The sequence below is a fragment of the Hyaena hyaena genome, unplaced genomic scaffold, assembly GCF_003009895.1.
Source record: "Hyaena hyaena isolate Hyena2069 unplaced genomic scaffold, ASM300989v1 scaffold_440, whole genome shotgun sequence".
Classification (NCBI taxonomy): domain Eukaryota; kingdom Metazoa; phylum Chordata; class Mammalia; order Carnivora; family Hyaenidae; genus Hyaena; species Hyaena hyaena.
Genome location: NW_024081072.1, coordinates 140,297 through 155,647, shown reverse-complemented (window position 1 = coordinate 155,647; position 15,351 = coordinate 140,297). Strand labels below are relative to the sequence as shown.

Here is a 15,351-nt window from a genome sequence, read left to right as displayed (position 1 = left end):
TACTCTTCTTCATTCTCCTCTTTTTCCTTCTGGTAATATGGAGAGCTGTTGGCGTGTGGGATGAGTGAGAAGACTAAGCAGTAGGTACCCAGAGGGAACTGGAAACAAATGTAGGCATTCAGGGAGAGAGCTTTGACCTCTGAAAGCTTAATTTATGCCATTTCTACGAATACTTGGGCTGAGGCAAACCTGAATATGTTTGTGTAATGTGTGTGTGTGTGTGTGTGTGAGATGAATGTGATTCTGCGTGTGTGCATGTGCGTGCGGGTGTGTGTGGGTGTAAAGCATCTCAGGGGCACATTTGTTTGTGAAAAATCATTAGATGATTACACGGAACTTAACTTTTGGGTGTGAATTTACTGTGGAAGGAGGGAGACTTGAAATGACCACCATAGCAATAAAGCCTGCATGCTGTTGTGAATTGCCTGCATTTAAATACAGGAAGCCTGGACATGTTTATATTAAAATGTTAGCTTATTAGTCTATTTCATAATAGATACCAACTTTTAGCTGGGCACAGAGCTACCCCTTTAATGACTATTTCCTAGTCAACCTTGCAGGTGGATATGGTGATTCGATTAAGTTCTCCCCAGTGAAAAATGGCAAGATTATGTAAAAGTCCATTAAAAAAGGAATTTTTTGCATTTCCTCTTTCCTCTTTTCCTGCAGGCTGCAATATAGATATAATTCTGGTGAGTGTGCTTTGCCTATGAGGATGAGGACGATTCACTAGGAGTTGGAGGAAAAATGATAAAGGAAACTGGGCTCGTGGAGAACCTCACTGGGCAGAACCACCTAGCCAGCCCATGAATACTCACTTTCAGACTCAATGGAGAGAAACAAGTTTCCATCTTTGATCTTAAGGCCTCTATGGCTCAGAAGTATGGCTTATGCCCTAACACAATATCCAAGCAAGAATCTTAGGAGATAGCCTATGGTTCTTCCTTTTGCATACACCTTAAAGCTCCCTCATCCCCAAACATACAATTATAGGTCCACCTCAATCTCTTTACCCTTTCATGTCTGGGTCTTCCTTGTCAAGCCCAGCACTGCTGTCCCTAATAGAGACCACATCATCTCACTGGACTACACTAGCATTCCCTTAACTGTTCTTGCTCCCACAGTCTTGCACTGTCAATACATTCAGAAGAGTCTCAAGAAAACAAATTCAATTGTGCCAAGTCCCTACTTAAAAATTCTCAATAAATTCACACTCTATGCAAAAACAGTCAATTCCTTGCCTTGGCATACAAAGCTTCCAAGATCTGATGCTAACCAACATTGCCAGGTTGTTTTTATTCCAACCTTCCCCTCATATCCTAGGATCCAGTCAAAACAAAATGCTGTAACTGGAACATTCCCATTGTTGGCACTCTTTACGGTCTCTGTAGGAACTAGAACTCTTTATTGAAGGTATTTCCTTATCTGTCTTCCTCAACATTCCCATCCACCAACTTCATCTATTACAAATGACCAAACTTGGCTATCCAGACAGGAATATCTGCAGGAATTATCTGCCAGAGATATCAGAAAATATTGCTTTTCTCCGCTGGGGTTTCTAAGTTGGTAGGATGTGGGTCTTGGGCATCCTGTTAATAATTTTGGGTGCCATATCATAAAATCTAGCCTGACAGATGATACAGTAGAGAATGCGATTTATACAATATCTTTCTTCAGCATTCTACAAGGAATCTGTAAATTTTAACGTGATACATGTTGACCCAGAATAAAAGAGTATCTTTCCCACTTTTTTAAAAAAATTTTTGTTTATTTTTGAGAGAGAGAGAGACAGACAGAGAGAGACAGAGACAGAGCATGAGCAGGGGAGGGGCAGAGAGGAGACACAGAATCTGAAGCAGGCTCCTGGCTCTGAGCTGTCAGCAGAGCCTATCGCAGGGCTCGAACTCACAAGCTGTGAGGTCATGCCCTGAGCTGAAGTCAGATGTTTAACCGATTGAGCCACCCAGGCGACCCTCTCCCAGGCACTCTTGCAGTTACGTGTGGCTACATGGTTAAGACCTGGCCAGTGTCATGTGACTGGAAGTGCTGTACACAACTTCTCTTATAGAGAAGGGTCGTGTACTCCCCTTCCCCTCTTCCTTATAGTTGGAATATGGACATGAGTGTGAACCAGCTTGGACCATGTGGACCAGGACAACACCCTAGGAATAGCAGAATGAGTAAATAGCCTGTTCTCACATGGCTTTCTAGATGAGGGCCAACATAACAGACTGGAGTTTTACAGGAGAATCCTCTATCCTATTAAAACAGCTCTAGGGTCTCCACATACAACACCACCTAGATCATAACTAATGTATAAACTGAGAGGAAAACAGTACCCCATGGTATCTTCTCTATACAAAGAAAGCCATAAGGACATTGAGACTCTGATCAGACTGTGCCTTGAAGTGAGAGCCATTGCTATTTGCCAGTTACTCCATAATTAAGGAATAGTTTTCTCTCCCCTCCCTCAACACTCCTAAGATGGTTTTTCAAGCTGCTAAAATTGCTTTGGAGGTGAAACTATAAAAAGATTAATTCCATTGAAGAGGTGACTATCCACAGAGTAGGGATAGTTAGTGAGAAAATATGTCTCAACGTGTAGGAAATAATATGCCACGATACCTGTTCCTTACCCACCTGGGGTCTAAGGCCATGTTTAGTCCATAAGGTTAAAGAAACAAGGAACTGGAGCTGATAGAGTAGATACAGTGACAGGATGGCTCAGAGTGAAGGAAAGAGCACAGAACCTATTGCCTCCATGGTATTCTAAGACTTGGCAGCTTCTGTGAACACCATTTTCCTCCTTCCTCAAACAACAACAAACAAACAAAATCCAAACCAAACCAAATCAAAACTGGTTTGGATATATCTAATCATTTGATGGTTCTAAATGGTTCTTGATGGTTTTGCTTATCAAAAGTAAAAATGAACTATTGGGACCTCATCAAGATAAAAAGCTGCTGCACTGCAAAAGAAAATCAACAAAACTAATAGGCAACCAACAGAATGGGAAAAGATAGTTGCAAATGACATATCAGATAAAGGGCTGGTATCCAAAATCGATAAGAACCTCACCAAACTCCACACCAAAAAACAAATGATCCAGTGAAGAAATGGACAGAAGACACGAACAGACACTTCTCCAAAGAGGACATCCAGATGGTCAACAGACACATGAAACGATGCTCAATGTCACTCATTCATCATCAGGGAAATACAAATCAAAACCACACTGAGTTACCACCTCACACGGTTAGAGTGGCTAAAATGAACAAATCAGGAAACTATAGATACTGGTGAGGATGTGGAGAAATGGGCACCCTCTTACACTGTTGGTGGTAATGTAAACTGGTGCATCCCCTCTGGAAACCAGTGTGGAGGTTCCTCACAAAATTAACAGTAGAACTCCCCTATGACCCAGCAATGGCACTGCTAGGAATTTACCCAAGGGATACAGAAGTGCTGATGCATAGGGGCACATGGACCCCAATGCTCATAGTGGCACAGCCCCTCTGGAAAACAGTGTGGAGGTTCCTCACAAAATTAACAGTAGAACTCCCCTATGACCCAGCAATGGCACTGCTAGGAATTTACCCAAGGGATACAGGAGTGCTGATGCATAGGGGCACATGGACCCCAATGCTCATAGTGGCACTTTCAACAATAGCCAAATCATGGAAAGGGCAGAAATGTCCATCAACTGACAAATGGATCAAGAAGATGTGGTTTATATACACAATGGAATACTACACGACAATGAGAAAGAATGAAATCCTGCCATTTGTAGCAATGTGGATAGAACTCGAGGATATTATGCTAAGTGAAATAAGTCAGGCAGAGAAAGACAGATATCATATGTTTTCATTCATATGTGGAACAAGAGAAACTTAACAGAGGACCATGGGGGAGGAGGAGGGGAAAAGAATAGTTAAGGAGAGAGGGAGGGAGGCAAACCGTAAGAGACTCTTAAGTACTTAGAACAAACTAAGGGTTGATGGAGGGTGGGGGAGAGGGGAAAATGGACGATGGGCATGGAGGAAGGCACTTCTTGGGAGAGCACTGGGTGTTATATGGAAACCAAATTGACAATGAACTATATTTAAAACAATGAAAAAAAAAGTAGCGTACCAATTCTCTTAAGATTGCTAGTTACATTTTCTAGAAATAATTTTTCCTAATACTTTCCTGTTCTATCATATTTGCTATAATGAATATTTCTTTAAATTAGTTGTAAGGATGAAATGGTGTTGGTGAAGACATGGATGAGAGCTGATGACAGAACAGGGGCAAAGTGAAACAGCTAAGAAGCACACAACATAAAATGATCCCAAGTTCAAATGTAGGCAACCTAGAGATGACTACATTTTGGTGACCACATCTTAGGATATCAAAGACAAACTTTCTTTTAAAGTTTAGTGGATGGGGGCTCAGTTCTGGGTGGCTCAGTTGGTCAAGAATCTGACCCTTGATTTTGGCTCAGGTCATCTCACAGTTCGTTGAGTTTGAGCCCCGTATCGTGCTCTGTGCTGACTGCATGGAGCCTGCTTGGGATTCTCTCCCTCTCTCTCAAATAAATAAATAAACTTAAGAAAATAAAAAAAATAAAGTTTAATGGACTAATATAGAGCTGCAAACTTTTTATAAATTTCCAACTTATGAACATGAAAACAAATTCCATTAAATAATTTTACTTTACAATTCACTCATCATGTTTTATATATTTTCCTCATTTCAGTACAAACTGATAAAAATGACATCAGGCAAAGCAGTGGTTTCTAGTTTAATGAGCAGTTAATAGCAAACTGATTATATTGTAAATAGATTCCTTATGGGTAGATGCCCTCTTCCAACCACTGTTAACCTGGTCATTAGGAGATAAAAAACTCTTGCTACTTAGGTACATGTCTAATAAAAAGTTTGAGGTTGGCAGTTTGAAACATCTGGAACCTATATTTTGCTTTGAATTTTCATTATACACAGTTGTCCTAGACAGTAATCATATGCATAACATATATGTATAATCTTTCCATGTTTCAAAGCTCTCAAATACATTAGTGCATTTGATTCATTTCTTTAAGTCACTTACATTTAATTACTTAACTATTCTCTTTGTTAATGTTTGTTTATTTATTTTTGAGACAGAGCTGGAGTAGGGGAGGGGCAGAGAGAGAGAGGGAGAGAGAGAATCCCAAGCAGGCTCCACACGGTCAGCACAGAGCCCAATAGCGCTCTCACTCAGAACCATGAGTCCATGATTTGAGCCGAAATCAAGAGATGGATGCTTAACTGAACCACCCAGGCGCCCCATAGTTACTTAACTATTCTTGTGTTAATCGTCATGAAGAAATTTGAACTGCAGAAATGTCAAATTTGTCTCAGTTGTGAGGTACCCGTTAATATTCACATCCCTTTCAGATGGTAAAAATATATCATTTCTTTAGCTCTCTTTTAGGAATGACTTACTAATGCTCTTCTCCCCTTACATTTGAGCAATATGCCTTGTGAAAAAATTGTGGATTCCTCTTGTAGCAGTGTTCTTGGGACTCTGTCACAAGCGTTCTTATCCTGGGTGTGTGAAAGAACTTCAGAAGTGTCATAATATCCTTGAAATTATGAAAACATGAACATGTACATTTTTTGGCAATGAGTCAAAAGCTTTCATCAGATTTATCAGATCCAGGTACAAAACAGAAAAAATATTACAACTAGATGAGAATGAAAGGAACTATAAATTTAATCCTAAACCCAAAGTAGGTGAATTATTTGCTACATTAGTCTTTTATCCTTGTGAAAATGCCAATGACACTTATCACTTGAAGTACGTAAATTAACTTGGATTCCCTGAGTTTTTCAGACATAAAGATACAAAAAATACAATTAAGATCTTTCTAAATCTTACAAATAACCCCTACAAACAATACTTTATTGAGCATTTGATAAAAGGTGTGTTAATTAATTGTAAAACTGAGACAAAGTTGCTTTTCCATCAAGATGGGACTTCAACACTGCTAGCTGTGTCACTCACTGCACACGCAAGGGTTTTCTACATTTATCAGAAACACTAAATTAAGAGTTCAGAAGGCCTGGGTTCTAGTGCCATTTTTATTTGTAACTAACCATATACAAATCACTTATCTATAAAATAATGGTTAATATCTATTCCCTAATTCACAAATATATCATGAAACCAAAATTCTTCCCCCAAAAACTTTCTTTGTAAACCACGATATTACTGCTCATTGGCTTATACTTAACTCGAAGGAAGAAAATGACAAATTGCAGCATTTGTCTTTTATCAATTAATTGCATACCTTAAATATGCAGATGGATAGTCTGGTTGAGATCTGCACTGTCCGAATTCAACCTTACAAAACAAAAAGCTATCAAAAGAAGTTACTGGTGAAGGTAAGTTGGCCAAAAAATAACACTATTAAGAAACAGCTTTCTAAGCAGAGACCAGTGCTTATAACAACATCCCTGATACCAACTAGAACAAAGAGTAGCCTTAGGCCACTAAAGCATGTTTGCTGTTTTGAAGGAAGACATTCTTAGTAACATATTGCTAAAGCAAGAATCTTCTTTCACTAGAAAAAATGTTAAACAGGAATGTCCAATGAAAACGGCTAAGAAAACATCTGTGTGCTTGTTTTTGTAAAATCCTTTTCTCTCTCCCTCTCTTTTTTCACTCAAAGTTCAGTTCCCTATCCTGGAGCATACTTCTTCGTACTGTGCCACAGTGTATAAAATGTTAGCATTCAGTTACTAGAGAAAAAACAGAAGAGGAATTAACGTGTTGAACAAAGATGCGGAAAGAGGATCCTAAGTCGGTACAGAAAAATTTATGGGCTATAAGCATCTATATTATGTACACCATTTATCATGGATGTGTATTGTGACAATCATATGTATTAAGAGACACTCAAAAGGTAAGCACCTATATTTCTCTGTATTTAACAATATCAATTGTGTGATTTAGTCTCTATTTCTGGATTTTCCCTAATTTTATGGTGATACAAAAACAAACAGAAAGACAAAAAACAAAGACTGGAGCATGGTTCACAGAAATATATCCTAATAAAATAACCAAGTATACCACTGCTAGGGAAATATTTTAGAGGAAACATACTTTCACTATTGGCCCCAAATGCCATCACCCACTTATGGTCTTTAACTGTCAACTTTTAATACAAAAATACTTTGAGCTGATAATCATATACAGTGACTTACAAAACTGAACAGAACATTTCAATGCTACACAAAACAACTCCATACACAGCTTAAAGCTTTAAAGTTCTCTGCTGGCACTTGATTTTATAGTTGACAGACACAGTAACTACTGATCTCAATAAAATACTCTTTTTAGCTTAAATGTATTTTCAAAGCCAGTATTACCTCACAAGAACAGTAAAGAGTAAATCACTTCCTGCTGAAGAATCCTCTAAGATGAACACCAAAACCATACAGCCAAAATATTTTAGGAAAGCATATGAACTTTTTAAGACTAGGCATGACCAATGGATAAACATTTACATTACTCAAACATATGTCCAGTGAACAAAAGGACTGTTTCTTTGATTCACTGAAGCATGTACCAGGGATAGATTAAAAATATGATCTTACAAAGCAAGTTACTTTTTCTTTTTTTCTTTTCTTTTTTTTTGGTTTAGAAGGGTGTTTAATTGGTGACACTACGAGAATGGGTATTTTTTAAGATAGAAAAATGGTCACTTCTAGAAAATATATGTTTTATATCCCAAAATTAAAAATGAAATTTCTTTTAAAGCAGTGGAATCCTGATTTTTTTCTTTTTGTGAGCTCTTAAGACCATTCTGCACATTATCAAAATGAAATCCCTATTTTATAACATATATATATATATAACCATTTTTTTTCTTTGCATTGGGGAGAAAACCAAACCATATTTAACAAGGTTGTTAAATTATAATACTTAAAACTGGCTAATTCAAAACTGGGGAAATCTACTACTTTCATTATTCTGAAGTAGAATTCAATTCCCTACGAACAACCTCTAGTCCAATTTTATACTATGAAAATTAAAAAGTTAAATTCCTTGCAGCACTAAATAGAATTATGAAGTTAACAGAAGACTAAGGTAGATCACTAAAATATAAACAGTAACTAACCAAAACAAACCAGTGGTGCAACAAATACTTGAACAATGAAAAATCCACCAAGCATCCTAATCAATTATATAGTTTTTTTTGCCTATTTTAATCTCAAATTTTAGTAAATTTTTATATAGGATGATTTCATGGACTGTTATAATTTTGTAACATTACATTAATAATTCCAACATAACCCTGTCTAAACCAAATCTGCAGTCCTAATCAACATTTTTTTTTTTTTTTGGAAAAGGAAAGAGTATCTTTTAAAGATACATTCCATAGAAGTAAAAACATATTAGTGCTTCAAAATATTTACAAAGAACCCTGCTGATCCTGTGCATTTCGCTGAGGTGCTACCTGCACCCAGACTTCATCATCAGAAAAAGAACTTGAACTTCCTGACTCCGAGTCCAGCTCACTGAATCCATCTAAGTCCCATTCAGTACTAGACTCACTCCGTGCATCATCTTCCTCAGTGATGAAACTCTGCCCAGGTTCAAGGCAGGAAGGATAAACACGAGCACAGAGGCAAATAAAACCAGAGTCAAACTGCAAAAGACCTAACATGGTACCTATATTAATCCACTGGTCTTCTCTAGTATCGTATTCATAAACAGTCACCCGGTTTTTTTTCCACTGAGGGGTGGTAGAAGTGATGAGAAGCAACTTTTGGCCATGATTGACAATCTGGTAGTTGTGGGTCTCTGAGTCCAAGGGAATATTACTAATCCGCCTCCATTCTCCCCTGGCTGGGTTATAGACCTTCATGACTGGGATGTCACAGATACAATAGATCTCATCATTGAAGACACAGGCTTCCTGAAAGTCACTACGTTTAAGAGAAGCACAGTTCAGCCACATATTGTGGCTAGGGTCATAGCACAGCATACGCTTACTGTTCACAGCATAAAGATAGTTCTGGACCACTATTAATTCAAAGGAGTAGAAGGAATGGGGTACAGGAGCCACCAGTGCCCACTGGTTTCTCTGAACACTGTAGCATTCCACTTCCTTCAATTTGACACCAGTAATCGGGTCTCGCCCACCCAAAATGTAGATGTAGCCATTGAGGTAGGCTACATCCATGCCCTCACGACACAGCAGGCGGTCGGCAAGCTGCTGCCAACTATTCTGGGCTGGTTTATACACCCAGAGGTCTTTCCTGGGCTGGGCAGCCAGGTAGATGTCATGGTCTGGAGAGACACAGACAGCTGAGGAGGTGATAGTCTTAGTGTGAGCCAAGCTGGTTAAAGGGGATGGCATTGTGTAAATGTCCCCTGAGTATGGGTCATAGCAGAGAAAGGGATCTCTGGGATGTCCAAAGAAGATCACCATCTCCTTGGCACACATACCCAGTCTCTGAGGTGGATTTTCTGCTACAGATACAACAGAGCTGCTGCTGCTCTCTGGCTTTGGTACTACAGTCTTGTACAACTTGTCACCGTATCGCATCTGCAGGGCCCCTTCAATAAGGTCCAGACAGTGCTTTTTCACAATGGGCTTGGTCAGCAGCCCTTCCAGGTAATCCTGATCTTCATCTCTGAAGTGTGTCCAGCGGACACACTTGAAGACTTCCGCGGCGTTGGGACCCCGCTCCTTGGGAGCTGTCTCTAACCACTGCACCGCCACATGACACACTGTCCGCTCACTCTCTATGTCTAGACTATCCAGACACAGGACGGCTTGCAGCTGGGCCAAGCTCAGATCTGCCAGACTCTCCTCCCTAACTGAACCCATCCAGCTAAGCTGCTTGAAGTTGTGGGCTATGAAGGACTGGGCCTGTGATCGCAGCTTGTGATGGTCGAAGGCATCAGCGAACTTGAGGATGGCGGTGCAGTTGGCCAGGTCAAGGCGGCGGGCTAGGAAGGAGGCACAGGCTTCCCGCACGTACTCGAGCTGCAGCATGTCAGAGGCCGCGTAAAGGCGTTGCACGTTGGCCTCACTTAGCGACACGCGACCTGTGTAGCAGTAGTCGACCAGCACCTCAAAGGACTCGGCATCCACATCATGCATGGTCACATTCGCCTGGTGGCTCTCGTACATGCCACCTGTGAACATGCTCTTGAAGTAGGGACACGCGGCAGCCAGCACGTTACGGTTGCAGGAAAAAAGGCGGCCGGTGCCAGGCCCGCTGCCAGGCGTCACCACCTCGATGGTCACATCACATAACAGCCGCGCGTCGTAGAAAGACTTCAGCTGCGCCAGCAGGGCTGCAGAATGAGCCGTGTCCTTCAGCTCCTCCGGGCCCGTGAAAAAAGCCGAAAGAGAAGGCTTGGAAATCCTCTTGGGTCGCCTCCCGCCGCGGGGACTGGCCAGGCGGCGAGAGCGCGGAGCTTCTTCCCGGGACTGCATGGTGGAGATGGCGGCGGGCTACGAGGCGAGAATGGGTGCAAGGACTGGGCTCTGGCTCCTCCTCGCCCTCTTCTCGCTGGCGCTAGATCGCGGCGTCCCTGACTAAGCAGGGGCCGCACTTACTTAACTCAGCCCTACGCCGCGGTGCTGCCTCCCTTTATCGTGTAGCCAGTGCCTGACTCACCCTTTCCAGTTCCGCGCCCTTTCTCCGTCTTAGCTACCTTACAAGAGAGGCTGGACAGAACCAAGAAAAGCGCCACCGCCGCGCTGGCAGTAGCGGTACGCGTCCAGGAGAACTACAACTCCCAGGCTGCCTTTCGTGCCTCGAGGCATGCTGGGGCCCTCCAGGCTCAATGGGATAGGCGGACAGACAAAAGTCGCTGTGCATGTTGGGAGTAGTAGTTTGAGTGATATCGCGAGGTTTCTTAGGGCGGACTGTTGTAGCCAACAGAGTTTGAAAGCGTTTATGTTTCTAGGTTTGTTGGTTTGGAGCATTGGCTTTGAAATTCCAGGGCAAAAATTTCCGTTTTAGTATTTGTTGTTGACTTCCCTCCGAGAACTTTTTCGTCTTTATGAAGTGGGGATAAGACTTTTCATAGGACCGTGTAAGAGTGAAATGAGATGAATTGCATAGGACACAGTACGCGTCAATAAATTTTTTTGATTAGAATAACTACATGCTGAACACCGTGCCTGTAATATAAAGAGTCAATCATTGTTAGCCTTTCTTTTGGAATTTATTATAAGTATGAGGTACCCACGTGTGAAAACGAGCAATTTCTGAAAAACTTCCATTTCTTATTGTTGCTTCTTTTGAAAGGTTCCAAAGGCTATTACAATATTTTCAATACTAAACGATATCCGTAGGTTCATTAGGATGTCTCAAAGATGAGGTCCTAGAGAATAGCATATAGGTGGCTTCAAAAATCAGGCACATAAATAGGTGGGTTGATATATCTCATTAATACTTCTTTCTTGGGAGCAAGATTATTTTCATAAAGTTCTTAATATTAGTGTTTTCAAGTCGTCTAATACTGCTCCTCTCATTTCCCTTCCACAAGTTAGTTGAGTATTATGGAATTGTCTTTATTAAGGAGTTTACACGAGAATTTTAAAATAAAACATTTAAAGAGACAGACCTTGTACTAAAGCACAAGATCCTCAGAACTTTCTATTCATACATGCCCTAATATTTTAAATTAATATAGTTCAGTCTATGCTTTACAAAAGTGTTTCATATATGTACTGACCAACTGTTAGCTAAATTGTCAAAATCAAATGCTTAGAGATTGGGATCTGTTTTGTTTTTAGAGAAGTTTTACTTAAAAAGTATGTTGCTTTTGCCTCTAGCTTGTCACGCATTACCACAACTTAATGAAATCTTTAGTATTACACTGATAGGCAGATAACACATAGCAGGAGAATAACAATTGTTTTGCTCTTTTCCTAAGAGTGTCTACTGGAAATACTCCAGGGCTCTGGGCTCCAGTGTCTCCTGTGTACCTTTGTTGGGTATCCCTCTGATACATTTGAGAGAATTAGGTCATTAGTAACACTGATTGCTTCTCACCTGCACTAACACAGCTGGGGAAAAAATACCAATTTATGGTATTTTTATATTAGTAAAATATGCATTAGTTACCATCTGAAACAATCCTTTAACAGTACATTTCTTTGTCAGTTAGTACACTATGTTCCTTTGCAACCATTACCATCTGTCTCCAGAAATCTTTTCATCTTGCAGAAGCGAAGCTTTGTCCCCATTCACAGTAACTCTCCTTTCTCCCAAACCCCTGGTAACCACCATTCTACTTTCTGTCTCTTTGAATTGGACTATGTTAGGTACTGCATATCAGTTCAGTGATTGATTTTTAACTTCCTTGTATCTGCCCTTTGTTAGTTGGTTTAAATGACCTTTTACAGAATCCAAAGTATTTAGTAGGCACTGTGCCTGAAATTCTAGAGCAATGCTGCCACAGTACATCGTGATGCTACACATATTTTATGTCTGTGCTAACTGATAAGGTGGGAAGAAGCCACAGTATCCTGGGTACTTCAAATGTGGCTAGTATAACTGAGGAAATGAATTTAAAATTTTAGAACCTTGACCCTTAGCTTATACAACACACAAATTAATTCTAAATAGATCTTAATTATTAAACAGAGAAATGAAACTATAATGCTTCTAAAAAAACAAGGCTATTTCTGACTCTGAGGTAGGCAAAGATTTTAGGACACACAAAAACACTAATCATTTAAAAAATTGATAAAATGAACTTCAACAAAATTACAAGATTTTGCCTATCAAAAGCAGTGAAAAAAAAGGCAAGCGATAGTCTGCAGTATATATACATATATATGTAAAATTCATAAACCAAATTGTCCGTAAAAACATGAAAAAGCTGCTCATTGTCATTCATCCTCAGATGTATGCAAATTGAATTCACGGGAAAACACTGCATACCCTTGAGAATGGCTAAACTTAAAAAGGTCAAAAATGCTAAAAGTTGGTGATGATAGGGAGCCTTTGGAACCTTTATGTACTAATCATAGGAATATAAATTGGTATACCCATTTTATCTATCGATCTATCTACTTATTTAAAGACTTCACTTTTAAGTAATCTCTACACCCAACGTGGGGCTCAACTTTACAATCCAGAGACTAAGAGTCACGTGCTCCATCAACTGAGCCAACCAGGTGCCCTACATTCCAATATTTTAAAATTCCTGCCGCAACTTCATTAACAGCAATAAAATAAAGTCCTTTATTTTCTGTGTTTCCTCAAGATTTCTTATAATTCACATAATCCTTTACAATGGAATCCATACTCTTCTTGACAGGAAGCTAAAAGAACTGTTTTTGCCTGTTAATTATGCTTCAGTCATCAATAATCCATGGTTTTAGTTCTTCAGAAATATTAAAAATTTTTTTCAACGTTTATTTATTTTTGAGAGACAGAGCATGAGTCGAGGAGGGGCAGAGAGGGAGACACAGAATCCAAAGGAGGCTCCAGGTTCTGAGCTGTCAGCACAGAGACCAACGAGGGGCTCGAATTCATGAAGTGTGAGATCATGACCTGCGCCAAAGTTGGACACTTAGCTGACTGAGCCACCCAGGTGCCCCTAGTTCTTCAGAAATGTTTAACTTCAACTCTGCTCATGAATGTTTCCAACAGCGGATCTACTCTGGCCCTTTTCTTCTGAGAAGGCTGAAGCATCTCACTGGTACTGTCACCATTTCCAATTCTGGGTGACTTCAACATTCCTTTCTTACAGATCAGACATCCTTTTCCCTGGAGCATCCTCTCTCATCTTTCCCTCTGAATGTTGCTCCTGACTGACTTAGAGGGAGGGAGGGAAGGACAGAGAGACAGAGAGAGAGAGAGAGAGGAGAGAGAAGAGAGAGAGAGAGAGAGAGAGAGAGAGAGAGAGAGAGAATGTGTTTGTATGTCTAACAGACTTCTTGAAATTCTTTTTCTGCAGACTGGTTTCCATGTGTTTGAGTACTCTGCTTTCTGGAACCCCTTCCTCCCAGTTTTCATTCCAACCACTATAACATATAAAGTATTTCACTCATTTGTTCTTTACGGCAACCTTTACACACTTTGTTTCATAAAGAAGCCCATTAAAGCACAGCACTCATTCACCTCTTAGAATCTAGGCTTCAGTGCCATTTATGAGTCAGTCCCACTGCTGCCTTTTCCCACCCATGAAAGTACAGTCCCCTGTCTCTCCAGCACCTCTAATGCAGGTCCTGTGTGCCGGAGCTCAGGCGCTCTGTGTTGTTTTTTACTCTCATTTTTAAAGGGTCTACAAAACTGTTCACTCTTTTCTTTCTATATCCAAAGTAACTTGCACTGCCATTAGTCACTGGCTACCATAAGAGCTTTTAATGAGTCCAATGTCATTCAGTTTGAGAGGGCCTCGTGAGTGAGCTGCCTCCACATTATGCCTCCACATAATTTAGCAATATTAATAGTAGTAATAATTCAAAACTTGTTTCGAATGTTATAAACTTAAAAAATTTTACATTATTGAAAAATTTGAAGTATAGTACACATAGAGAAAAGGGAACAAATCAAAGTTGTAAATACGATGAAGTATCACAAAATGAATACACCTGTGTAACCCTATTCAGCTTAGGAAATAAAACATCACGGGCCACCCAGAAGCACCGGCCTCCACATCCTTCTAATCATTATTGCCCACCAACACAAGAATATGCTTTTAAAGACAGTTTCTTTTAATTTTTGACTGTCTGTAGCAGTTTGTTGATTTTAGATCCCTTGACTCAAATTAAAAGTCAATTTAAAATATCTCTAAGTTGAGGCGCCTGGGTAGCTCAGTTGGTTAAGCATCTGAATCTCCATTTCAGCTCAAGTCATAATCTCCCAGTTCATGGGATGGAGCCCCACGTGAAAACAAACAAAATAAAGAAATACACTTTTAAAAAAGAGGAAAAATATCTCTAAGTTTATCTGTTATTTTTTTAAGATGTTGATTTGTTTAGTTTTGAGAGAGAGAGAGCACAAAAGCAGGGGAGGGACAGAGAAAGAGAGGGAGAGACAGAGTCTAAAGCAGGCTCCAGGCTCTGAACTGTGAGCAGAGCTGGATGTGGGGTTTGAACCCATGAACAGTCAGATCATGACTGAGCCAAAGTTGGATGATTAACTGACTGAGCCACCCAGGCACCCCTAATTTTTTAAGTTTATTTATTTTGAGAGACAGTGTGTGTGTGTGAGTGGGGGAGGGGCAGAGAGACAGTGAAAGAAAACCCCAAGTAGGCTCTGTGCTGTAAGCATGGAGCACAATACAGGGCTTGATCTCATGAACTGAGATCATGACCTGAGCCGAAATCAAGAGTCCGA

General features: G+C 40.2%; 1 protein-coding gene and 1 pseudogene across 1 annotated transcript; both read right to left on the bottom strand.

The window, feature by feature from the left end:
• Nucleotides 1–7,053: 7,053 nt before the first annotated feature.
• Nucleotides 7,054–11,091, bottom strand: KBTBD7 (kelch repeat and BTB domain containing 7). Its single transcript, XM_039253159.1, has one exon. The coding sequence runs from the start codon at nt 10,479–10,481 to the stop codon at nt 8,442–8,444; it is 2,040 nt and encodes a 679-aa protein (XP_039109090.1). The 5' UTR covers nt 10,482–11,091; the 3' UTR covers nt 7,054–8,441.
• On the bottom strand, nt 10,704–14,122 carry LOC120245915 (annotated as a pseudogene).
• Nucleotides 14,123–15,351: the final 1,229 nt, after the last annotated feature.

What these genes read in the sequence shown, in the direction of transcription:
- KBTBD7 (XM_039253159.1), bottom strand. Translation starts at nt 10,481, where the DNA reads ATGCAGTCCCGGGAAGAAGCTCCGCGCTCTCGCCGCCTGGCCAGTCCC.